Here is a 25,047-nt window from a genome sequence, read left to right as displayed (position 1 = left end):
CTGAATTACTTCCAGGTTGAAGTCAGTGATCTCTTTTGGATGGGTTGAGACCCAATCAAGGATGACTGAACGCAAAGAGGGCTGAACCGAACAACCACAAATAACTTTGTTTGGTAGGAGAGGAAGTGCATCGATCTGTTGGGACTGGCTATCTGCAAGTAGGCGTGAGAGAGTATCAGCCGAAACTTGAGCTTTAGCAGGACGGTATGTGATAACAAATTGATACTGTGAAAAGAATAAATGCCACCGCGCCTGTCTAGCTGTAAGGCATTTCATAGATTTGAAGGCTAACAGACTGCAGTGATCCGAGTATACCGTTACAAGGTTTTTGGCCCCCAGAAGGTGATGTCTCCATTCCAGGAATGCGTCTCTGATGGCTAAGAGTTCGCGTTCCGTGATGGAATAGTTCCTTTCGTAAACTGTCAATTTACGAGTGAAGTAGGCAACAGGATGAATCTCGCCCGAATGAGGACAGGTTTGTGACAACACCGCCCCAAGAGCATAACCCGAAGCGTCATCTTCAACAAAAAAAGGAAGCTCGGGATCGGGATGTTTGAGGACAAGGGCGGAAGTGAAGGCTGATTTTAATTGATCAAAAGCTTTCTGAGCTTCTGAAGACCATACAAATGCCACCTTGGCACTTGTTGGAGAGGTAAGAGGTGCAGAGATTTCAGAAAAACCATTGATGAAGCGTCTATAAAAGTTTGCAAATGCCAGGAATGATTTAAAGATTTGACTGAATTGGGCACTGGCCATTCCAGGATAGCACTAATTTTGGACTGACTCATGCGCACCCCATTGTTAGTAAGATCATATCCCAAAAATTCCACCACTGAGGCATGAAATATGCACTTTTCGGCTTTTACAAACAATTTGTGATCTCTCAGACATTGGAGCACTGTTTTGACTTGTATTTCGTGGTCTTCCTGGTTTTGTGAATAGATCAAAATGTCATCCAGGTAGACAACAACAAACTGATCAAGGATGTCATAAAACAAATCGTTCATGAATGCCTGAAAGGTGGCCGGGGCATTACATAACCCAAAGGGCATGACAAGGTATTCAAATAGACCGTAACATGTTTTGAAGGCGGTCTTCCATTCGTCCCACTCTCTCATACGGACAAGATTATAAGCTCCTCTGAGATCGAGCTTAGTAAATACTTCGGAAGATCCCAATTGATCAAGGAGGACAGAGATCAGGGGAAGAGGGCACTGGTTTTTTATGGTTGATGCATTCAAAGCACGATAATCAATACAGGGACGTAAATCCCCTTCCTTCTTAGGGACAAAGAAAAGTGGCAATGCAATTGGTGATTTGGATCGACGAATGAATTCCATGGCCAAGGCCTTGTCTACATAATCTTTAAGGACTTCATCTTCTTTGAGAGTGAGGGAATACACTCTGCCGGATGGTATCTTTACTCCCGGTATTAGGTCTATTAGGCAATCATAGGCTCTATGTGGAGGTAAAGTCTCCGCCATCCCTTTGTCAAAAACATCTGCGTAATCTGCATATTGAGAAGATACCACAGAGACAACCTTTTTAGAAACAGCTCCGATATGCATAGTAGGAGAAACCAGTGCCCTTACCGGACTATCCTGGGTAATTCAGAGTAATGTAGTACATCGGGTATTGCATATATTGGAAGGGAACTGAATCTGAGATGTCGACCAGTCGATGGCAGTGTTATGAAGCTTCAGCCATGGAATACCCCGAATTACTTTGTAGGCTGGTGCTTTGATGATATTGAATGATATCTCTTCAGTATGGCCTTCATCGGTAATCATATGTAGTGGAACCGTTTGGTGAGTTACCATTCCTGATACAAGAATTGAACCGTCCACTGCATTCACTGTTTCAGGTATAGCTTTGCGAATCAGTGGTATTCTTGACATAGAGGCAAAGCATTGATCAACATAATTACCTGTTGCACCTGAATCAATCACGGCTGTTGTCTGGAATGAAACTCTGTGATTCAGGGAAAATGTAACAGGTAGGCGGACTAGATGATTCGGATTCTGTAATGTAGAGTCCAAAGGTGAGTTTCCCGACATAAGGACTCTGTCTACTGTCGGGATTTGGCGTTTCACGCCTTTCTTTTGGGTTTTTTGGGACATTCAGGCAATAAGTCGTTAGAGGCCCCACAGTACATGCAGAGATTGTGTGATCTACGATATTCTCGTTGAGCAGGGGTAAGTGGTCCCCTAACCACACCAATCTGCATAGGTTCTGGTGCAGGAAGTGAAGAAGACGAGGCCTCTGCTGAAACCATGCTGAACAATGCTGGTTTCTTTTCGCCACGTCTTTTGGATTTACGGGCATCAATCTGAAGGACTAAATCTAGCAGTTCCCTGAATGCCGTGGGGACTACAGGAACAGTGGAGAGGATGTCCTTTAGCTCATCTGAGAGGCCTTGATAGAAGACGGCTGTCTTCTTTTCTTCAGGCCAGTCAGTTTCTGCTGCCAACTGATTGAACCGGGCCAAATAGACCAATAGAGTATTGTTCCCTTGTCGATGCTTTAAGAGTTCCAGGTCAGTAGCTTGAGTAGTATAATGTGTATCAAATACTTTACTCATCACAGCAAGAAGGGCATCACAATTGTAGAGAACATGACTGTTGGATTCTAACAATAGGTTAGCCCATGCGGCTGCAGTGCCTCCTAAATGTGACAAGACAAAAGCCGCTTTAGTTGTAGAAGGTGGAAATGAAACGTTATGGCACAAAAAATGCAGTTTGCATTGGTTAATGAATGTTCGGTATTGTTTAGAATCGCCTAGGAAGCGTTCAGGAGGACCTTGAGGGAACTGGGTTGTAAGCATGATCGGATTTGATTCCTGCTGCGGAGGTGGAAACCCTGATCCTGATCCTGATGCTGTAGCACCAGCACCGGCCATCTGTGGCGCTGGTGTGGTAACCAAGGCCTGAATGGCGTCCATACGTTGGCGCAGTGCCTCTTGTGCACTGGTCAAGTTGGTTCGTAGATCCGTGACCATTTGCACAATTTGAGTCAAAGCATCACTGGCCTCCGTGGACATTGTTTGTGGCTGCTAATTCTGTTACTCACCACTCCGAAATAGGCCGAAGATGCGGAGGAGTGACCTTGGAGATGATGGTGGTACAAGAATCGATATTCAGCCTTCCATCCCAGCTCCCCTGAGTACAAGACTCAGGCTTCCTCAAAGAGGGGCTCTTTTCTACAATGTACCTCTCTGCTGTTTCAGTTGGGACAGGCAGAGGTGTCATTTGAATAAAAGAGCGGGGAGAACACACACCGCCAATACCAATGCTGCAAAGGAATACAAAGATATTAGACAGTGTTGAAGTTAAGGCAAGTAATCAGAACAGTTGAATTTAAAGGGAAACTACCTAGGTAAGTATTGGAGTGGAGCTTCCCCGGGGTGGATCTACAAGAAATATAACACAAACATGAGTGGGAATGTTCTAAAGAGCCTTTTAAAGTATCAGTCCCAACTTATATATCAAATTGGTAACAACTAACCTGAATAAGGATATTTTGAGGAAAGGAATCCAGGAAACAGAAGACAACAAAAGGAGAAAATAACAAACAGGAATGTTAGTATAGGGAAGTAGCCCCGAACGGCACGAGGGTCGCACTAGTGCCGGGTTGGTGCAGTTTCAGCAGAGCTTTTATATGCACTTGTAGAAAAATTCACAATATAGTCACTCAATGTCCCAGAATCCAACAGGAGACAAATATCCAAACAAGTTGTGGAGAGAAAATAGTAGCAGAGACAGGATTTGCCAATTAAGTATGTACCTGAGCACACATGCATCCAGAGTAGGTGTAGAAAAGTTCCGGATAGTTGACAGCAAGTCCTCTGCTTTGGTTCCGTGTGCAGAAGCGGTAACCTGGAATGAAGTGCCGCGAGGGACAGAAGGGAGCCGGATCCAGTAACGTTCCGAGTCAAAAACCAGACGAGCATGACAGGAATAAAGGAGGAGCAAGCCAATCCAGTAGTCAGGCAAGGGTCAAAACCAGGAATTCAGATGAGGAATCGTGTAGAGAAGACACAAAGAAGTAACGGACGTAACTGTATATAGCTTGTAACGCTAATTAGCAGCAACGAGCCCTTTGAAAGACGGTGGTTTTATAGTCGTAAGGGGGCGTGTCTTGCTGTATGTCTTCCACGTACAGGACGTGTCAGCTGACCCGGAGTCCGTCGTAGTTTGTACAGGTGCCATGGCTGCCTGTATCTGGTCCACAGAGGAGATTGTAAAGAAGTCGTATTCTGCAAGGAGGGCCGCAGGGAAGCCCGAAGTGTAACAGTGTAGCAGAAGGTCCTCCAAGACAGTTGCAGTTAAAGTCACCCACACTTAAGATCAACAGAGGGTGGTTTTCATACCAATTTGCTATGACCTCTCTCAAGCTATTAAGAATTGGTTCTGCCTGGGGCTGTTGTGGTGCCAATAAACATTCAGTATTAACCACTCTTGCTTTGTCTTGCAATAGTGATGCTCTAATCACTAATATGTCATGAGATGACAGCATTTTACACAGTTCATGTTCAAAATAAAGACAAACGGCTGTAATGAGCCCCCCGTAAGGATGTCCCTTAGCGCCTTTGTGTGCGGGGTACAGAAGAGATCAACATCATTCATCACCGGACATTCCGGTAAGCACATTTCCTGGCGGCAAATGATATCAAAATTACTCAGATGGGAGACCTGGTTGGAGCCATTAAAAAGTTGTGAATGTTGGGAGGAGGCCCACAAGGCCATGACATCGGCTGAAGATATGCTCCTCGCATTGGCTGAGGAGCAATCGCTACCGGAGGTGATCCATGAAGTTGAAGCATTAGGGGGCGTAGCAGGGCTGAATGTCAACATCACTAGATCTGAAATCTGGAACTTGTCAGAGGAGGGAGATGATCTGGCGAGGGGCAAAGGCGCACGCAATTTCGGTGGGTACAAGAGGGTATAAGACTATTAGGGGTGACCATACCAAAAACATTAGGGGGGTTGGTACGCAGCAAACTACTAGTCTTTGCTGGAGACAATTAAGCTGCATCTGCGCAAATGGGGCCCTCTGTCAGTCTCATGGCTTGGCCGAATAAGCATAGTTAAGATGCTTCTGCTCAAAATTCTCTACTACTTTCAGGCACTCCCGTGCCCTGTTCCGCAGCAATTTTTCCAAACACTTAACAAAATTATATCTACCTTTATATGCAACAACAAACCTCCACGGACGGCACTAAAAACACCGATGGAACCCACACAAAGGGGCATTGGGCCTCCCAAATTTCCTGTGCTATTACTTAGCGGCCCAACTATGGGTCATGAAAGATTAGTTCACTGGGGAATCTGAGAAATGCTGGATAAAAATGGATAGGGCAATGGTGGGGGCCACTCTGGGGGAGGTCCTATGGCTTAACAGACTGGACAGACCAAAGAATATGCATACAAGTACGATCACAAGTTTGGTAGAGAACATGGATAGTCACAAGATACGGGATTACCTCCTTCCCTTCCCCCTTCACCTGAATATTTCGCAACCAGTAGTTCACTCCGTGGGACGAGGTGGGTCACTTTACATCGCTGGAAGGCAGCAGGATGCATCAAGATGAGGGACATGTTCCAGGGGTATGAGAACAAACCATTTGATCAATGCAAGGTAGAGCTAGGGCTGTGGGAAGATGGTAGATTGCAGTATCTCCAACTCAGACATCGTTTCCCATTTCTAACCCGGGTGATAAACACCTTATTTCCAGTTTATACAAGCTATTGGTGGTCAACACTCCTAACACGCAGTGTGCCCATATTTTCGCAAATGGCAAAAGAAACTGGGAATGTTGTTGGAAGGGGAGGAGTGGGCGCCATACAAATCAGCGAATTTTGGTATAAGGTGATGACCCAATGGCATTACACCCTTGCACACCTGCATGTGATGAGTAATAAGGTATCCCGGAGTTGCTGGCGAGATTGTCAGGGGGATAGGCGATTGGGCACATATTTGGTACGACTGCATGAAACTGGTGGGGTACTGGATTTCAATCAACGACAATATAAAGAATATCTTTGGCAGTCAGACCAATAGGGGAATTGGGGAATGTCTGTTGGGCATCTGTGACCCAGCCGAAACATGGGCGGAAAACATACACCATTTAGAGTTTAGCAGAGCTTCTGGTTATTGCGCAAAACTGGAAGCCGAAGGAGCCACCGCATGAGCAAGAATGATTCGCCAAGGTTTGGAATTTTCCCTCCCTTGAATGGATCACGAACCCGCTGCAGGGAGACCAAGTCAAGTTCTCTATGGAAGGGGGAATAATTCTGTCCTTTCGGCATGATGAATTAAAGGTTATGCATTCTGGGTATTAACTGAAGTCTCCACATGCATGTATTTCACTTCATAGTGAAATGAGGGTGGTGACTGGGGGGAGGCAGGAGTCGGAACAAATTACTTACCTGTAACTGTTGTTCTCCAGCATGGGTATGGCATGGATTCACATGCTCATGAATGTTCCCCGTCGTTGGCTGGGAATCCTCGGTAAAGAAAAAATCAGTATCAGTTTCGTTTCTGATCTGTCTGTCTTAGTAGTAACCAATCACTGGTCTCTGGGTCATACTGCCCCCAGCCAATGACTGCCCTCTCCCTTAGCCCCTCCCCTGGTAGCCATCCTCAGATTTGGTAGCACGTAAAGTGGCAGTATGACCAAGTGAAGAGCCGCAGGGTTCCTTCTCCAGCATGGGGTCTGGCATGGATTCATATGCTCGTGAATATAAGAATACATAGCAGTACACATATGCACAACGGTTACCAGTCAAATGGTCGAAAACATTTGGTCGACAGACAATTTGGTCGACACCATTTGGTCGAATGCCAAATGGTCGAATTTTTTTTTTTTTTTTTTTTTACCCATTTTTTGGTTTTTTTTGGGGGGTCCCCCCCCCAACCCCCTTTTTTTTCTTTTTTATTTTTTTTCCCCACACGAAAACCCACAAAACACATATATATATATAAAAAAAAAATTCGACCATTTGGCATTCGACCAAATTGCGTCGACCAAATTGCAGTCGACCAAATTGCAGTCGACCAGTTGACTGGACACCATGCACAACCACGGGAGGTGGCAAAAGGCTCAACATTAAGCATTACATAAACTCAACATTAAGCAACTCTTACCTCCTCACCAGGCCCACCTTCAGGCGAACAGGTTGAGCAGCACTGCTTGGCTGACTCTGGACTCCACCCTGGAATCCCGGTCGATGCAGTAGAATCTCGTGAAGGTGTGCGTCGACCTCCACGTAGCAGCCCTGCAGATGTCCAGCAGGGGCACACCAGACACGCCGTAGTAGCAGCGATTGCTCTGGTCGAATGGGCTCTCGGACGGCCGGGTAACGGTGAGTTGGCCAACCGATGACAGTGCATGATGCAGCCGGAGAGCCGTCTGGAAATGGAAGCCTTCGAGAGAGCCTTCCCTTGGTTCACAGTTCCAAAGTTCACAAACAGCTGTGAGGTCTTCCGAAAACTCTTTGTTCGGTCCACGTAGAACTTAAGCGCTCTAGCTACATCCAGCGAGTGCAAAGTCCTCTCGACCGGCGACGAAGGCGATGGAAAGAAAACTGGCAACACCAAGGGCTCATTAAGATGCGTCCTCAACACCACCCTCGTATTGTGAAAAGTCAAGTATGGAGGCTTGCAGGATAGGGCCTGAATCTCTCCCACGCGTCGTGCAGAGGTGATGGCCACAAGGAACGCTGTCTTCCACGACAGGAACTTCAATGGAGCCGAATGCAAAGGCTTGAATGGTGGCCCCATGAGCCTAGTCAGCACCACGTTGAGCTCCCACGCCGGGGCTGGAGCCTTCACCGGCGGGAACGATCGGAACAGTCCCTTCATAAATTCCTTCACCAGTCGATGAGACCACAAGGAAGCCGTACTGCAGTTTGGGTGTATCGGGAGATCGCTGCCAGATGTATCTTGATGGAAGCGTGAGCTAGTCCAGCTTTGGCCAGCGACAGTAGGTTTGGTAGCACTTGAGGTGCCGTAATCCGTAGAGGGTTGATCCTCTGTGCATGGCACCAGACAGTTAACCTCTTCCACTTATGTCCGTAGCACTTGAGAGTTGAGGACGCCCTGACCTTTGCAAGAACCTCTCTGCAGTCAGCGTGATATCGTACCCTCCAAACTCTAGTGCTGCAGGAGCCAGGCCTGCAGGTTCAGCAACTCTAGGTCGTGATGAAGAATGGCGCCTCCGTCTCCGGAGAGAAGATCTGCGTCCGTCGACAGCTTGACTGGTGGGGACGCTGAGAGGTCCAGAAGGTCCGGGAACCAGATCTGTCTCGGCCAACCGGTGCGACGAGGATCATCCTGCACTGGGACATCTTGAGCTGGCTGATGAGTCGAAGCAGCAGCAGCAACGGAGGAAACGCATACAGGAACAGGCCGTCCCAGGGGAACGAGAAAGCATCGCCCATGCTCCTCGGCTGGCGAAACCTGCTGGCGAACCTCTGGCACTTGGAGTTCGTCGCTGTCGCGAACAGGTCGATCTGGGGTTTGCCCCATCGTTGGAAGAGCCGATCCACTTGATCCTGGCTTAGTTCCCACTCGTGGCACGAGCGCAGCTCCCTGCTGAGTGAGTCGGCAATGTTTTCTTTTGTTCCTGCCAGATGGAAGGGAACCAGAAACATCCCCTGGCCGACGGCCCAGTGCCACAGATCCTGGGACTCCTTGGATAGGGCTGGGGATCTGGGGCCACCCTGCTTCCGGATGTAGAACATCGTGGTGGTGTTGTCGGTGAAGATCCTCACAACCTTGCCCTTGAGGGACGGGAGGAACGACTTGAGCGCCCAGAACACGGCACGGTGCTCCAAGATATTGATGTGGAGAGACCTCTCCTCCGGGAGCCAAAGGCCTCTTGCGTGGAGATCTCCGGTGTGCGCACCTCATCCCTCCAGGGAGGTGTCCGTCGTCAACGTCTCCTGATGTGCCGGGGTCTGGAAGTCCATGCCCGCCGTGACGTGTGCACGGGTGCCCACCACTGAATCGCCCGACGGAAAACCTTGTTGGGCGTGATCTTGTCTTCGAAGCTGCCCGCCGCTTGCATCCAGCGGGTGTCGAGGAACTCTTGCAGAGGACGCATCCGTAGCCTGCACAGGCGCACTAGATAGATGCATGAGGACATCATTCCGAGGAGGGACTTGATGGATCTCACCCTGGCCACGTCCGTGGCTAGCAGGCGCTGCACCTTGCCTAAGATGGCCTTCGTCCTTTCCTCCGACGGAGACGCCAATCGTTCCACTGCGACGGAATCAAATGGGATTTCGGGTAGTTGATGGAGAAGCCCAGCTCCGTGAGTAAGCGGACGATCTTTACCGTGTGCTGGACGGCGAGTTCTCTTGTCCTTGCACGGATGAGCCAGTCGTCGAGGTAGGGGTAGACGTGGATCCCCTGCAGGCGCAGCCGCGCCGCCACTGGTGCTAGGCACTAGGTGAACACCCTGGTTGCCGACTTCAATCCGAATGGCAGAGCTCTGAATTGGTAGTGGCGTCCTTTGACTACGAATCTGAGGAACCTTCGGTGCCCTTTAAGGATGGAGAAGTAAGCATCCTCCAAGTCCGACGACAATAGGAAGTCGCCCTCCTCCAGCTGTCCCAGCACGTGCTGGAGAGTGACCATCCTGAACTTCTGTGCCTTGATGTATTTGTTCAACCGACGTAGGTCCAGGATGGGGGTCCAACCGCCTGTCTTCTTTCTGACGAGGAATTATCTTAAGTATACTCCGGAGCCCCGGAGCCTCTTGGGGACGAGCTCGATGGCACTCTTGAGCATCGCCTTTACCTCCAACAGCAGTTGAGGGACGTGATTTTCCTTCCTGGCCACGGGAGGAATGCGGGGACACTTCTTTTGGAATTCGAGAGTGTACCCGTGGGCCAGGGCATCTAGCACCCAACGGTAGATGGCGATGGACTCCCACACGCTGACGAACTTCGCCAGCCGGCCTCCCACCGGGGTGCTTCGGTGGGGGCCCGACGCTACGGCCAGTTCAATCTTGCTTGGAGGCGGCCTTGCCGCCTTGGCCTCCTTGGCGACGACGCCAAGATCCTCCTTGCTTGCCACAACCTCTGTAAGCTTCCTGGGAAGAGGAGCGGGCCGCCTGGTGGTACATAGAGGAGCCACCGCCTGATCCCTTAGAGGCCCCATGTCTGCCTCCGGCGCTCTGAAAGGAACGTCGTTGCTGAAGGACTCGCAGGGCTTGGGCCATCTCTATGTCGCCTGCAGCGACTCATCCACCATTTTCCCAAACAAGTTGTTGCCATCGAACGGCATGTCCAAAACCCTGATCTGCACGTCCTGACGGAAGGCTGTCGCCTTGAGCCAGCCTCGTCGTCGAAGGCAAACACTGTTGCCTAACTGGCGAAACCCGAGTGTCGGCAATGTCCGTTGCCACCGTTATGGCGTCGTCCGACGCCACCTCACCTTCCTGCAGAATCTCCAGGGCCTCCGCCCTCTTGTCCTCTGGTAGGAAGTCCAGTAGAGGAGCTATCTTGTTCTATAACTCCCTGTCGTAACGGGCCACAATCGCTAAGGCATTGGCCGCCTTAATTGTTGCCGCCGCCGCCGAGATGACCCGTCGCCCCATGGCAACCAATTTCTTACCCTCGCCGTCAGGTGGGGAAGTAGAGGTTGAGGCTGTCGCCCCTGCCGCCTTCTTCTTGGCCGCCGCTGAGACGACCGAATCCGGCGTAGGTTGAGCCCTGAGGCACAAAGGGGCGGCGTCGGGGACCCGGTACTTCTTCTCGTATCTGTCCCTCTTGGCAGGCGTCGTGGACGGGTTCTTCAGGATCGTAAGTCCCTCGTCCCAGATATCGTTGAGTAACGATACCGCGAGGACCGTCTTTCTCTTGGCCTCTTGCCGTTGATAGAGGAAACCCTCTTTCTGTTCCTCGGGGCAGAGCTGGAAGAGCTCGGATGCCCTGGCGATCATGGCGGGAAAGGAGCCAATTTCGTTGGGCGGGGAAGCCCGAGGGAGTGGTGATGGAAGGTCCGTCCCGTCGTCATTCGTCCCCGTCGTCGTATCTGTCGCTGTGTCATTCCTGAGGTCAGGTGAGGGGGATGGGGGCTCCAAGGGTCGTGGGGGCATGAAGAGTGGGGAGGGATGAACTCTCCTCCGCTTGTTCGGAGGGCTTCCCAACGGGCCCAGTTCTGGATCGTCCGCCGGGTTCGTGGTAAGCTCGTCATCTCTGTGCATAATGTTTGGATTGCCATCAAAATAGCCGCTGAATTGTTCTGAGGCTCGGGAAATGGCTGCGACGGGAGGGATGGCTGCTCCTCCACTGGGGCCTCGTCGGCGCCACCGTTGCTTTCTTCGACCACCTCTTTGGGATCCCTCCTGTGGGATCGTACCTTCTTGAACCTCTCATTGAGGTTCTTCACGGTTTCCACCAGCTCCTCCTCAGAGGCTGAATCCATGTCCGTAATGGCCACCGCCCCCCCCTCTTTTTCCACCAGGGTCTTCACGGGGGTCTTGTCGATGGGCTGGAAAGAGGATTCCCTCCATGGTGGCAGAGAAACACTGGCCCCCGGGGTCGCCTCCACTGGTGTAGCCTCGCCAGGCTTTGCCAGGGCCGCCGCGACTACCTCGATAGAGGCCTTGGCCGGGTGAATCAAGGCCTTCGCCACCTTTGGCGCGCTTGAGGCCTTCACCTTGGGGGAGGGTCACCGCCTCGCTCCCCCTCAGCCGAATCCTTCGGGATCGACTGGGGCCTCTCCAGAAGCTTACCCGGGTTCTCGGATTTCCTCTTCCCCAAACCAGTGTTGGTTCGTGGTTGATGGTGCCGGGGAAGGCGCACCCTGCCTGGCAGCCGAAGAGCTCGAACATTCGGTGCTCCCGGTGCCCACGGACTTGCGGTGCTTAGCCTTCTGTTGAGCCCCCGTCGCCGGGGCGCCCTCACATGACTTACAAGACCACTCAGACGTTTCTTCTTCTCACCTGCTGGGCCCTTCTCCAGCCAGTTGGCGAGGCGGGTACGACGATCCCTCATGGTCCGGTATGATAGGTTCTTGCAGAATGCAAAGTCCTTCTCCACGTGCGTCTTGTCCTCATGAAGGCAGTAGAGACATCTCGAATGCTCGTCTTCCTTGAAAACATTCTGTAACCCGCATCTAGGGCAGTTCCTGAACAGCTTGGATCCGGGCGTCGAGCTTCCCTGGTCCTGGGCCATGTCCATGGTAGGCCTCAGATCTTCTGGAATCCTCCAAGAAGCGTAACTCGACGAAAACTTCACCCTTGATCGGCGTAGAAAATTCCAAAATGGGTCCCCGTTGATCGGAAGTAGAACGGTGGAGCTTGAGGCTCGATTTAACCGAAAAATGAGAAAATCTCTTTGAAAAAAGCGCAAAAACGCAGTAAAAGCTCGAGAGCTATAGCACGAGGACTCCCAACACTTGAACGTGCGGTAAAAATCTGAGGATGGCTGCCAGGGGAGGAGCTTAGGGAGAGGGCAGTCATTGGCTGGGAGAAGTATGGCCCAGAGACCAGTGATTGGTAACAACTAAGAAAGACAGATCAGAAACGAAACTGATACTGATTTATTTATTCCGCAATTTGATTGGGCATGCTTAATTTGTGTTCTAAATTATTTTCCCACCTCCTTGCTTGGTACTGCTTTGGGAGTCTGTCATAGATATGGAATACGTCGGAAGACCCAATCCCCTCGAAGGACAAGTTACTTTCTTACCTGGTAACGTTCTTTCGATGGGATGGTCCGACGACATATTCCATATTTATGACAGGTAATGTCCACAGTTGTGCTGCTTCGGAAAATCTTCTGCGTCTGTGTCGATGCGCCGTCCCCGAGGACCTCCTCCGACGGCCGACGTCACCCGATGTGATAAGTAGGACACACGACGCCCGTAGTCTCAGTTGTAGTTTTTTCCCCCAGAACGTGTGCCACCAGTTTTCTGCCAGTCAGACACACAAGGCCTTGCGGAACGCAAGCTGCAATCGCAAAAGAAATTCTGCAGTGGGGAAGGTAAGGAGGGAGCGATATGGAATACATCGTCAGACCATCCCATCGAAAGAAGGTTACCAGGTAAGAAAGTAACTTGTTCTTCGAGGGGATTGGGTCTTCCAACGTATTCCATATCTATGACAGACTCCCAAAGCAGTACCAAGCAAGGAGGTGGGAAAATAATTTAGAACACAAATTAAGCATGCCCAATCAAATTGCGGAATAAAGGACTGCCTTGCCAAAGGCCAGATCCTGCCCTCGGATGGAATCGAGGGAGTAGTGACATACAAAAGTATGTACTGAAGCCCAGGTGGCTGCATCGGAGATGTGACGAATAGGAACACCCCTCTGCAGGGCAGTAGACGCAGCCACTCCCATGGTAGAATGGGCCCGCAAGCCAGCCGCAGGGTCCTTACCCGCCAAGCGGTAACACTCGGAGATAGCTAAAATAATCCAACGAGAAAAAGTCTGTTTCGTCACAGCTTGTCCCAAACGCTTTCCAGCGTAACCAATGAAAAGTTGATCGTCCCCTCTGACCCGGGACATGCGCGAAATATAAAAGCTCAATGCTCTCCTAGGATCAAGCCTATGGAGCCTCTCCCCTTCCTTACCAGGATGTGGAGGAGGATAGAACGCCGGAAGAACAACCTTCTGACTCAAATGAAATTCCGAAACCACCTTCGGAAGAAAGGAAGGACGAACTCTAAATACAACCCTGTCCTTATGAAACACAGTGAAGGGTGGCTTAACTGAAAGTGTCTGTAACTCAATCACTGTGCGAGCGAAAGTAACCGCAACCAAAAACACAGTTTTCAGAGTTAACAGTCTCAAAGGGCAAGAATGCAAAGGCTAAAACGGAGCACCGGTAAGAAACTTAAGAACAAGGTTCAAATCCCAACCGGGCACCAGAAAAGGTGACGGAGGAAACACATTAGTGAGCCCTTTCAAAAACTGAGAAATAAAAGGAATCTTAAAATAGGAACATTCTTCAGACGAGCGCTTAAAGATGGACAGCGCCACCAGGTAACCTTTAATGGTCCCCACTTGCAAGCCCCTGTGGGCCAAGGAAAGCAAAAAAGACAGAAGCATGGGAATGTCACACTTAAAAGGATCCACATTCTTAACTCTGCACCAGTCGCAGAACTTTCTCCAACGGCAACGGTAAAGAGACTTTGTTGCCGGCCGCCTGGCCGAGAGCAACACCTCCAACACATCTTCAGGGAGGTCCTAATCCTTATACCTCAACCTTTAAGAAGCCAAGCGTGAAGGTTGAGGGATCTGACCTCTGGATGGAGAACCTGACCCCCTCCTCCCGTGAGAGCAGATCGTCTCGGTAGGGAAGACGACGTGGAGGGCAGATGGACAAGTCGAGAAGGTCCGGGTACCACGTCCTCCGGGCCCAAGCAGGAGCAATGAGGATCATCCGGGAACTGAACCTCCGTAACCTCTGCAGTACTTGCGGGATGACGGGGACTGGAGGAAACGTGTACAGCAGTGGGAATGACCACTCCACCACAAACGCGTCTCCTAAGGCTCCTTTTGGAGGAAATTCCCGCGAGCAGAACCTTTCGCACTTCCGGTTGACACTGGAGGTGAAGAGACCACTTGAGGGGTCCCCCAAAGGGCAAAGATCTCCAGGAGAATCTCCTGAGCCAGCTCCCACTCGTGAGAGATCGTGCTCTGCCTGCTCAGAGCGTCCGCCGTCTCGTTGTCGTCTCCGGCCAGATGAACAGCCGAGATCGAAACTTCTTGCTGGATGGCCCAGAACTCGAGCTGCATCGCCTCCCTGCACAGAGGCAGTGACCCTGCCCCCCCCCCCCCTTTTTGTTGAGGTAGTGCATGGCCACCGTGTTGTCCATTATAATCAGGGCACACTTTCCTCGCACAGTCGGCAGAAAAGTCTTCAGGGCAAGCCTGATGGCCCTAAACTCCAACAGATTGATATGGAGTCTGGACTCCGACGGAGACCAACGACCGCTGTCAACTCGTTGGCATGAGCTCCCCATCCCGTGAGGGATGCGTCCGTCACGATCGTCACCTCCGACCAGGGCAGCCAAAATGGGGCCCCTTCATCAGATTGCCTTCGACAGCCCACCACAGAAGGTCCTGGGCGACCGAGGGCGGCACCTGAACAGGGTCCGACAGCCTGTCGGAGGACAGACCACTGGAGCTTAAGTGCCCACTGCAAAGATCTCATCCGCAGACGAGCCTCTGGCACCAGAAGAATGCAGGATGCCATGAGGCCGAGCAGTCTCAAGAACTCGGACTCTGGGAGATTCGAGGCAAGTTGAAACTTGTGCAACATCTGCTGAATGTGAAGAGCCCTCACCTGGGGAGGAAAACACTGCCCCAGGGATGTGTTGTGCACTGCTCCGATGTACTGGAGCCGCTGTGTTGGTGTCAAATGGGACTTCTTTAAATTGAGGGAGAAGCCCAGCTTGTGAAGGGAGTGGCAGGTAACGGACAGATGATCCAGGACCTGCTAGGGAGATCATCCCCTGATCAACCAATCGTCCAGGTAGGGGTAGACGTGAATTCCCCCTTTCCTGAGATGCGCTACCACCACCACCATGAGCTTGGTGAAAACCCTTGGGGCGGAGGTCAATCCGAACGGCAGGACCCAAAACTGAAAGTGCAAGTCGCCAACCGCGAACCTCAGGTACTTCTTGTGCTTGGGATGGATCGGCACATGGAAGCAAGCGTCCTTGAGGTCGAGAGACAAAAACCAGTCCTGAAGTTGAAGGGCCTGGAGGACTTGAGAGAGAGAGTAACCATCTTGAACTTGTCCTTCCTGAGGAGTTTGTTCAAACCGCGCAAGTCCATGATGGGTCTCAATCCCCCGTCTTTCTTCGAAATCAAAAAATAAGGGGAATACCATCCCTTGTTCCTCTCCGCTACAGGCACCAGTTCTATGGCACCATTCTCCAGCCGGACTTGAATTTCCTGCGCAAGGAGCGGATCCGGACTCTTCAAAGAGAGGTTCCCAGGTGGATTGTCGTGAGGCCTCTGCCGAAAGGGAAGACAGTAGCCGTGGCTTATGATCTCAAGAACCCACCCATCTGAAGTAATGGCTCGCCACTCTACAAGATGCTGCGCCAGCCTTCCCCCAACCGGCGAACCATGGGACCTGGCCTCATGACTGAGTGGTAGCGGCTGCGGCGTTGCCTGAGGGCAAAGAGGCAACTGCCCGAGCGGCCTTGGCACCTCGAGTCCCCTGTTTTCCACCTCTGGCACTCTTACGGTGGCCTCTTTGACTGCTAGCTCCTCTCGCTTTACTAAAGGATGAGTAATAGCGAAAGGAACCTCCCCTCCATTGTTGTCCCCTAGGACGAAAAGGCGGAGGTTGGCGAACTGCAGCGCCCAACGACTTCGCTGCAGCTTTGGAGGTCTGCAATCTCTCAAGGCTCTCGTCAGCCTTGCTGCCAAAAAGATGTTCACCATCAAAGGGCATGTTGAGGAGCCGGGACTGCACATCAGGAGCGAGCCCAGACTTCCGCAACCACGCAAACCTGCGTATTACGGTGCTCGCCGCCATGGACCGGCTGACACAATCTGTCATGTCCAAACCCGACTGAACGGCTTCACACATGGCATCCTTTCCATCCTGAACCATTGCAAGGAAACCATCCCGTTCGTCCTCTTCGGGAATATGTTCAGCCGCTAATGCAACACAGTTCCACAGAGTGTGAGTGAAACGAGACAAGGCACATATGGAGTTGGCCGCCTGGAGCGCCATACCCCATGAAGAAAACACTTTCTTCACCCAGCCGTCAAAACGTTTGTCGTCCCTATCAGGAGGGATGGTAGGATACGACGCCTGCTTTGCCGGCGCCGTAGCCGCCTGCACCACCAAACTCTCCGGAGTGGGGTGCCTGGACAAGTAGCAGGGGTCGCTACTGGCTGGACGGTATTTTCGTGACAAAGACTTGCTCACTGCCGGGAGACTCTCCGGAGCAGTCCAAGCCGTTGCCACCCTTCTCTGCAGAGCCATATGAAACGGCAGTACCGGGTCAGTGGGGGGGACCAAGATCAAGGATGTCCGCGAGATCATCCTGAACGAACTCCCCTGGGCGAGCCGACCATCCCAAGTACTCGGTGACCCGAGACATAAGGCGCCGGTATGAAGAATCGGCATGCGTGCCAAGCTCCGGCATACAATACTCGACTTCCGGAGACGTGTCCAGTTCACTGGCATCATGCAGTGACTGCCTCAGGTCATCAAACTGGCTATGGCCCGAGAGAAGCTCATCTGGTACCGTAACCGGAACCAAGCCTTCATCAGAGCCTTCATCACCCTCTGAAATGTACTCCAAGCGGTGAGAGGAAGACACCTGGGGACCAGAGCTATGCCTGACCTTAGGCAGAGCCTCTCTAGGGGCTAACCCCATGCCAGGGGGCCCCTCTGACACCACGACTCGAAAGGCGTTGAGGGCGCCGAACGAGTCGGCGCCGGCGTCGACCGAAACGTCGTCGTCGAGCGAATCAGCGTCAGCTGCAGCGCCGCCAGCATCAACGGCGTCGACACAGGCCTCGAAGCCGGAGCTCCGAGCGTGTCTCTCGACGGCCTAGGCGTCGACAGCGTCGACGACCCCCTCGGAGGCAGAGCCTCGAGAGAAATCGTCGACGACCTCTGCGCCACAGGCGTCAACGTCTTCTTCGAAGACGGCACAGGATCACGCGGTCTCGAGCGCGTCGAGGACCAGGACCTGGAACAGGCATGGCGAGAACGGCTACCCTTGTCCGAGCGGGACCTTTCCCGCGAGCCGTGCCGACCACCCGAGCCCAAAGGCGTACGAGCGGTGTCTCTCGACCGGTGCCGACCAACCCCACTCAGAGGCGCGGACGGACCGGTGCCCTGCGATTCAATAATCGCTAACACCTGCTTCCCGAAGGAAGCCCATTCCTCCGGTGTCGCTTGCATGGTGGGATAAGCGACCCGCCGACGGGCGGAGTCCTCGGAAGAGGACGGGGAAGGCGACCGATGCCGGCGCTTCCTGGAATGCCTCAAAGAGGCGGAGGAGTGGCGAGACCGACTCCTGGAAGGAGACCTACTGGACTTCCGACGACGACGCAGAGATTCGCCTCTCGAGTCATCCGTCGAAAGTGCTGTAGACCTCGACTTCCGGGGCTTAGACACCCGACTTACCGACAGCTTCTTCTTGCGTTCCCGCAAGGCCTTGGCCGTGAGCTACCGGCAGTCGACACAGTCGTCCGTATCGTGGGCCTCTCCGAGGCACCAGAGGCAGGCGTTGTGCGAGTCCGTGACCGACATCTTGGACCCACAGTCCCTGCATTTCTTGAAGGCCGGACGCGGGGTTGAAGACGAAGTAGAAATCGCCACGAACAGGTCTTCACAAAACCGATCAGGTTCAACAACCGAGAAGAAAACAGCAAACTCCAAAGAGTCGAGGCGTACCGAGATTCACGAAGCGAACACGTTTGTGGAAAAAACGGAACTGAGGCTACGGGCGTCGTGCGTCCTACTTATCACATCGGGTGACGTCGGCCGTCGGAGGAGGTCCTTGGGGACGGCGCATCAATGTCATCGACGCAGGACGCAGACGCCGAAGATTTTCAGAAGCAGCACAGCTGTGGACATTACCTGTCATAGATATGGAATACGTCGGAGGACCCAATCCCCTCGAATTACAGGATTTGTTCCCACAACAACTGATCTAAAGTGCGTGTGGTTATATAAAACAAAACACATACAGGGCAGCGTAAAGAGAAAAATAAGAAACGAAACGGCTGAAAGCAGTGTCCCAATGTCTAATAAAAGGGCTACTAAGGAGGTAAATCGCTCGCATCCCTGGTGAAGCTAAAACTAAATTCCAGCTGCCACCGGCCTACTCCCTAAAACCAGCAAAGGGCAATCTATTCACCCGTGGGCAAGAAGCAACATGGGCTATCGGGGGACCACATACTAAGAAAGGGTTGCACTGGCAGGACTTCGGTAGACGTTCGGACCACAAACAGAGGTCAAAGATAACAGGAAATTAAAGACAGCGGATCCTCCTTCAATTAAATTATGCCCTAAAAGAAGCTCTCTAGAATAGCCATAAGTCTTCATGTTCGACTTATTTTACCCATTGCCCATTATATTCCGAAAAAAGCAAAGTGGGTACAAATGAGGTTTCCTTATTTTATCATCCGTTATAAAAAGTCTATAAAATGGTGCTAACGCAGTGATAACTTACCACTGCATTACCGCATCGTGGTAAGGTGGACTACTTTCCTCCAGCAAAATGCTGAAAGCAAAACCTCACTTTACTGACATAAAGCAAAATCAGACTAATCCTGCTGTTGGAATTATCGCCAGCAGTAAATTATGCTAAAATCATTTTTGAGTCCTACGGACTCCAAAAAATGGGGGTTTGCACTGCCTAACGCCACTTTTAATCCCACATTAAATCAGCAGGACCAAGTCAGTTTGGTGGTATTTTGGCAGATGTACCACCAAAATACTGCTAAACGAATGACCCTGTGCACACTAGCGCCAGCTGCCACTGCCTTGAAGGGCAGCCGAGCGTGGCAATAATCATGGGCGAGGATCTGTTTCCCAACACTCAGATAATCTACTGCAAAGCAGAGGTTGTGGCTGGTCATGAGGCTGGACCAGAAACCTACCCCATGTATGCCAAGCACACAGGAATAATGTGTGAGGGAGTCATTAGGGAGATGGGTAGAGCCTTTGCAGACACATGCACAATGGCTCCAGTCTCAGGAGGCAGGAGGGGAGCGAGGTGGCACCAAGGTAGACTGGCACATTAGCACACAAAGGAAGGTCGACAATAGTCAAGCATCTAGAAATAGCTACAGTGAAGGTAAGCACTTAATAGTCCCAAGCATTATATAAATAGTAAGAAGTCTATAAAAGACAACAATTTAAATCAGTAGCACCCACTTTGACTGGTGCTAAAATGTTTAAGTCATTTTAGGAGACTGTTTTTGGTGATTCTAGGGCCCCCTCAATGTTTTGCTTTTACTCTTCTGGTTATGATCTCTCTTTTTGGCCAGCCAGAGGGACTTATATAAGGTATATGGTATTGGGTCACCCCTAAGGTGCCCAGTCCCAGGGGTGCTTATGAGGCCCCATGCATGCATTGTAACTTGAAATGGCAGGTCTGCCGACCTGCTGAAGGAGATTTCTGGATGATTGCTGCCATCTTGGCCATTTGGCAATACTTGCTAAGTGCAGTGGCTTGACAATGCCCCGGTTTGTTTTGTTTGCTGCTAGAAGTTTGATCTGGATTTCTTGGAGATTTCTTTGAGACTCCCCACAGAGTTCCACCATCAGAAGGATCCAGAGTGAAGGTCAGCAACAAAGATCCTCAGGGAAATCTTGTCTTTCACAAAGTTCCAAGTTATCCATACACTCAGTTCTGGGGATAACAACTCAACTCTCCCAATCGGGACTGGTCTGGCAAAAATCCCTTCGGAGGGGACACAAACACAGATGTGGACTGAGGTGCCCTAGAGACTCTCATCCAGCCCAAATCAGATTCCATTCACTAGGATGCCTTGCAAACCCATGCCGCAAGCTCATGCACGCAATCCCTCATATAAGAAAATAAAATGCATGAAGGGCCACAGAAAAAATGCCTGGGCTGCACAACTGGAACAGGCACTGGCAGTCACTTGCCCCTGCTCACGGAGCAGAAGGCCATCCACACAGTAAACCGCTACTGCTTGGTGTAGCTGCCACCAGCCTATGAGCCAACACACTTACTAGGACAGAAAAACACCAAGCAACCGAAATGAAAATCTTCCATCAAACTAAAATATACCACAAACTATAGATCTCTGTGAAATGTTTCCTACTTAAGTCACGGCATGGGCTCACTAAGCAAGCCAGCAGAATAGCCATTGTTAAGTCACGGCATGGGCTCACTGAGCAAGCCAGCAGAATAGCCATTGTTAAGTCACGGCATGGGCTCACTGAGCAAGCCATCAGAATAGCCACTGTTAAGTCAAGATATGGGTTCACTGAGCAAGCAAGCAGAATAGCCATTGTTAAGTCACGGAATGGGCTCACTGAGCAAGCCATCAAAATAGCCATTGTTAAGTCAAGGTATGGGCTCACTGAGCAAGCCAGCAGAATAGCCATTGTTAATTCAAGGCATGGGCTCACTGAGCAAGCCAGCAGAATAGCCATTGTTAAGTCACAGCATGGGCTCACTAAGCAAGCCATCAGAATAGCCATTGTTAATTCAAGGCATGGGCTCACTGAGCAAGCCAGCAGAATAGCCATTGTTAAGTCACAGCATGGGCTCACTAAGCAAGCCATCAGAATAGCCATTGCTAAGTCACAGCATGGGGTCACTAAGCAAGCCATCAGAATAGCCATTGCTAAGTCACAGCATGGGCTCACTAAGCAAGCCATCAGAATAGCCATTGTTAAGTCACAGCATGGGCTCACTAAGCAAGCCAGCAGTATAGCCAGTGTTGAGGCACTTAAAAGGGGAATGATCCACTAAGATGCACTTAATTTTGTACCCAACTCTGCTTTGTCAATCTTGAGCAAAGCACCATCTCCTTATTCAGTGGTGATGGCCCGCCACTCTCCCATCAGTGTCTAGGCGGAGCGGCAGACACATGCAGGGGGCTCCCAGTCTTCCCGCTTCTAGAGCACAGTGGTCAATCTTGAGCAAAGCACCATCTCCTTATTCAGTGGTGATGGCCCGCCACTCTCCCATCAGTGTCTAGGCGCAGCGGCAGACACATGCAGGGGGCTCCCAGTCTTCCCCGTCTAGAGCACAGTGGTCTATCTTGAACAAAGCACCATCTCCTTATTCAGTGGTGATGGCCCGCCACTCACCCATCAGTGAATAGGCGCAGCGGCAGACACATGCAGGGGGCTCCCAGTCTTCCCCCTTCTAGAGCACAGTGGTCTATCTTGAGCAAAGCACCATCTCCTTATTCAGTGGTGATGGCCCGCCACTCTCCCATCAGTGTCTAGGCGCAGCAGCAGACACATGCAGGGGGCTCCCAGTCTTCCCCCTTCTAAAGCACAGTGGTCAATCTTGAGCAAAGCACCATCTCCTTATTCAGTGGTGATGGCCTGCCACTCTCCCATCAGTGTCTAGGCGCAGCGGCAGACACATGCAGGGGGCTCCCAGTCATTCACACTGGTACTAGCTAGGCTGCCTGGCATTTGCTGATTTGATAAAACTCACCTGAAGACTGATTTTTCTCACAGAGAGCCTCGCCTTTTGTGCGGGTTTCTCACATCCATTCCAGCCTAGCTGCCAGTCAAACAGCAGGGTGGCTTGTCCATGCCGGACTGTCAGCCTGCCAATCGCCAACGGTGCATTTCGGTCTCCTAGGAGATTAAGCACAGGGAGTTTTGGGCACCTCCCTCACTTCCTGCCCCCACCAGACACCCTGGAGCCAGAGGCGGGCTTCACTCGTGAATCCAGCCAAGACAAAACAAAGGGACCAAACCTGGTTTGGCGCATAGAGTAAATTTCAAGAAGAACCTTTCCACAGAGAAATGGCGAAAAAAGACGACCAGGGCCATTTTGACAAAAATGGCACCCATGGGTGCTTTACTGCAGTTGCGAACGCAGCCCACGGTAAAGATACACCACAGTAGTAAAAAGTAAACCACTGCCACCAGCCATTCATCGAGGAAAGGGTAACATAAAAATGTTACATGAAAAGCTAGGCAAAGGGTATACTATGTAATCCCTCCAGCAACCTATGGTAAAATGGTGTGTGCTCGTAGTTATCCAAGAGAAAGGTATTTAAACCTTTGGGGAAATCTAAAAGACTTCCCGGTGCCACTGCACTGAAGGTGCTGTGTGACACAATTGTAAAAGATGATGCCTATGGAGTTGGTTAGACTCCATAACCAAAAAGAAATAGAGTAAAAAAATCACATTAAAATACATGAGAGAGTGGGGAAAAAGGGTCTCACTCTCTCCATGTAAAAATGAAAAAGTCCTAGAGTCCAGCAAAAGACTAGGGATCTCTAAGGTAGAGAGAAATTAGCACATTTCTGAGAATTCTCCCTAACAGAGTAGCACTCAAATTGCACTGTTAGGTGTAGGTTCTAGCTGTGTCTTGTCTTGTACTCAAATTGCACTGTCAGGTATAGATCCTTCGCTCACTATGCTGGATGCTCGAATCTAGCTGTGTTTAGTTTTGCACTCAAATTGCCCTATTAGGCGTAGGTTCTAGCTGTGTCTTGTCTTGTACTCAAATTGCACTGTTAGGTGTAGGCCTTTCTCCCTCTATACAGGACTCTCGAATCTAGGTGCAGCCTCCCTCTGCTTAATATATGTGGGTACCTGCTACATTATGAAAGCTAGGCCCACTGGTCTAGGTCTCTTGTTTCTAGACCTGGTAATATATTTCCCCAGCCGAGCAATCTCGCAGCCTACGGTACGTATATCTCACACCACTAGCGTGGATACAGGCTGCAGGCACGGCCAAGCATCCATGCACGATAGAATACGGCTATGACTAAGCATATCCGGCCTAGTGCACACATAGCCGTCCAGACAAACACCTGACGTACCTCAACAACTCTACCACTAGGATACAGCGACCACCACCCGAAAGGAATTTGGTATAGCTGGCCTCACATAGACTCTCTCAACAATAGCAAACTATCTCTCACCCTCAACAGCACCCACCCATGTGTCTGACCTCTCTTGGGATGCTTAGTCGAGCCTTGCCAGCCACCCAAGTCCTAGAACAGCAACATGCACACACGCATCCCCTAAGTTTAACACCCTAGAATTTTCCAACCATATCACTACAATCACCAAGGGCGTTCAACCAAGGAAAAAGCGAATTGAGGCCACACAAGTGGGGAAAGAGCGCTTTATAAATAACAAAATACAATACAATACATCCTCACACGCCAGGCCTGTGTACAATGGAACCATTTAATGACAGTTGAATAATTTCTGCAGTGTGTACCATCGCTAACGAACCCTACTCTGTAGTTATGGCTACTAAAGGCAACTCCCCAAAGTACAGGTGTAGATTGTCAGGATTCCAGCAAGTCAGCAAAAAGCATAGGGCACTACCAAAGTTAGAACAAGGACATCCCAAAGGCGTTTTCTGTTACCCAACAATGATGGAAGGCGGCTGATTATTTCTAACAATCATCAGAAAGAAGCTGTTCACCTTGGGGGACGGGGGTGTGACACTGCGGTCAGTGCATTCACCCTGCAGAAGACTGCCCCCCCCCCTTCCACTAGTGCCCAAATGTTTCAGCCCAGCCACCCCTTAGCCTATAGGCAACTGGATACTGTTCAAGCACACGTATGGAGGCTGCGTGCCAAAATACGGACTTACCGTTGCCAGGATGGGGGTCGGCGTGGATGAAGCCAGTGTAAAAGATCTGCTCAGCAAACACTCGGATCAGTTTGTCTGCAGTCTGCAATAGAGGAGAAATGCCAAAGGAGGAGACAATAAGCACAAGATCATAAGAGGAGAAAAGCCATAGAGGAGGAGATCTTTCCCAATGAGGAGACCACAAGTGCAGCACAACGAGACGCATCCTACGGCAACCCCAGGACAACAAGCACGAGGTTACAAGAGAAGAGTCAGAAGGAGATCCCAAGGGCAGCCCTGATGGAAGAGGGGAGGAATCACCAAGGGTAAGACAAGACATCTGAGGAGGTAGGACCCTCCACTTGCGAGCGGATAACAGGGAAAAGGCGAGCAATGACTGGGCATTCCATTGTTTATCTGAGGAATTAGATTACAGTGGATATAAGAGGAATGTCAAGGGATAGAACAGGAATCACAGCATTGCATGGGAGAGGAGGGATGAAAATGTATACAAGAACGATTACAGGGCTGTGAAGAGACATTACGAAAGGCACATTAGGGGGGCATGCGTTAAACGACATGGGCAAGAGATAGATTACAGGACAGCAGACAGCATGTACAGGAGTGGAATTATAGGGGACAGAAGAACTATATCGTAGAAGAGAAGAGACTACATGAACAAATACAGTAGAAATTACAGTCATGTCAGCTATTGGGAGGGATAGGGAGAGTTTGGGTCACACTACAGAGGATAAATATTAGCGAAGAAGAAGAAATGCTG

At 50.8% G+C, this 25,047-nt stretch overlaps 1 protein-coding gene across 2 annotated transcripts in view; it reads right to left on the bottom strand.

Annotated features, from left to right (window-relative positions):
- Positions 1 to 25,047, bottom strand: part of ADCK5 (aarF domain containing kinase 5) — a 925,852-nt gene that overhangs the window by 337,165 nt on the left and 563,640 nt on the right. For both annotated transcript variants that reach the window (XM_069621949.1, XM_069621948.1), the window contains exon 11: positions 24,288 to 24,369. In XM_069621949.1, coding sequence (XP_069478050.1) covers positions 24,288 to 24,369 — 82 coding nt within the window. The remainder of the gene's footprint in view (positions 1 to 24,287; positions 24,370 to 25,047) is intronic.

This window comes from Ambystoma mexicanum, chromosome 5q, assembly GCF_040938575.1.
Source record: "Ambystoma mexicanum isolate Mex_15411 chromosome 5q, UKY_AmexF1_1, whole genome shotgun sequence".
Taxonomy (NCBI): domain Eukaryota; kingdom Metazoa; phylum Chordata; class Amphibia; order Caudata; family Ambystomatidae; genus Ambystoma; species Ambystoma mexicanum.
This window is presented reverse-complemented; position numbering and strand designations above follow the sequence as displayed.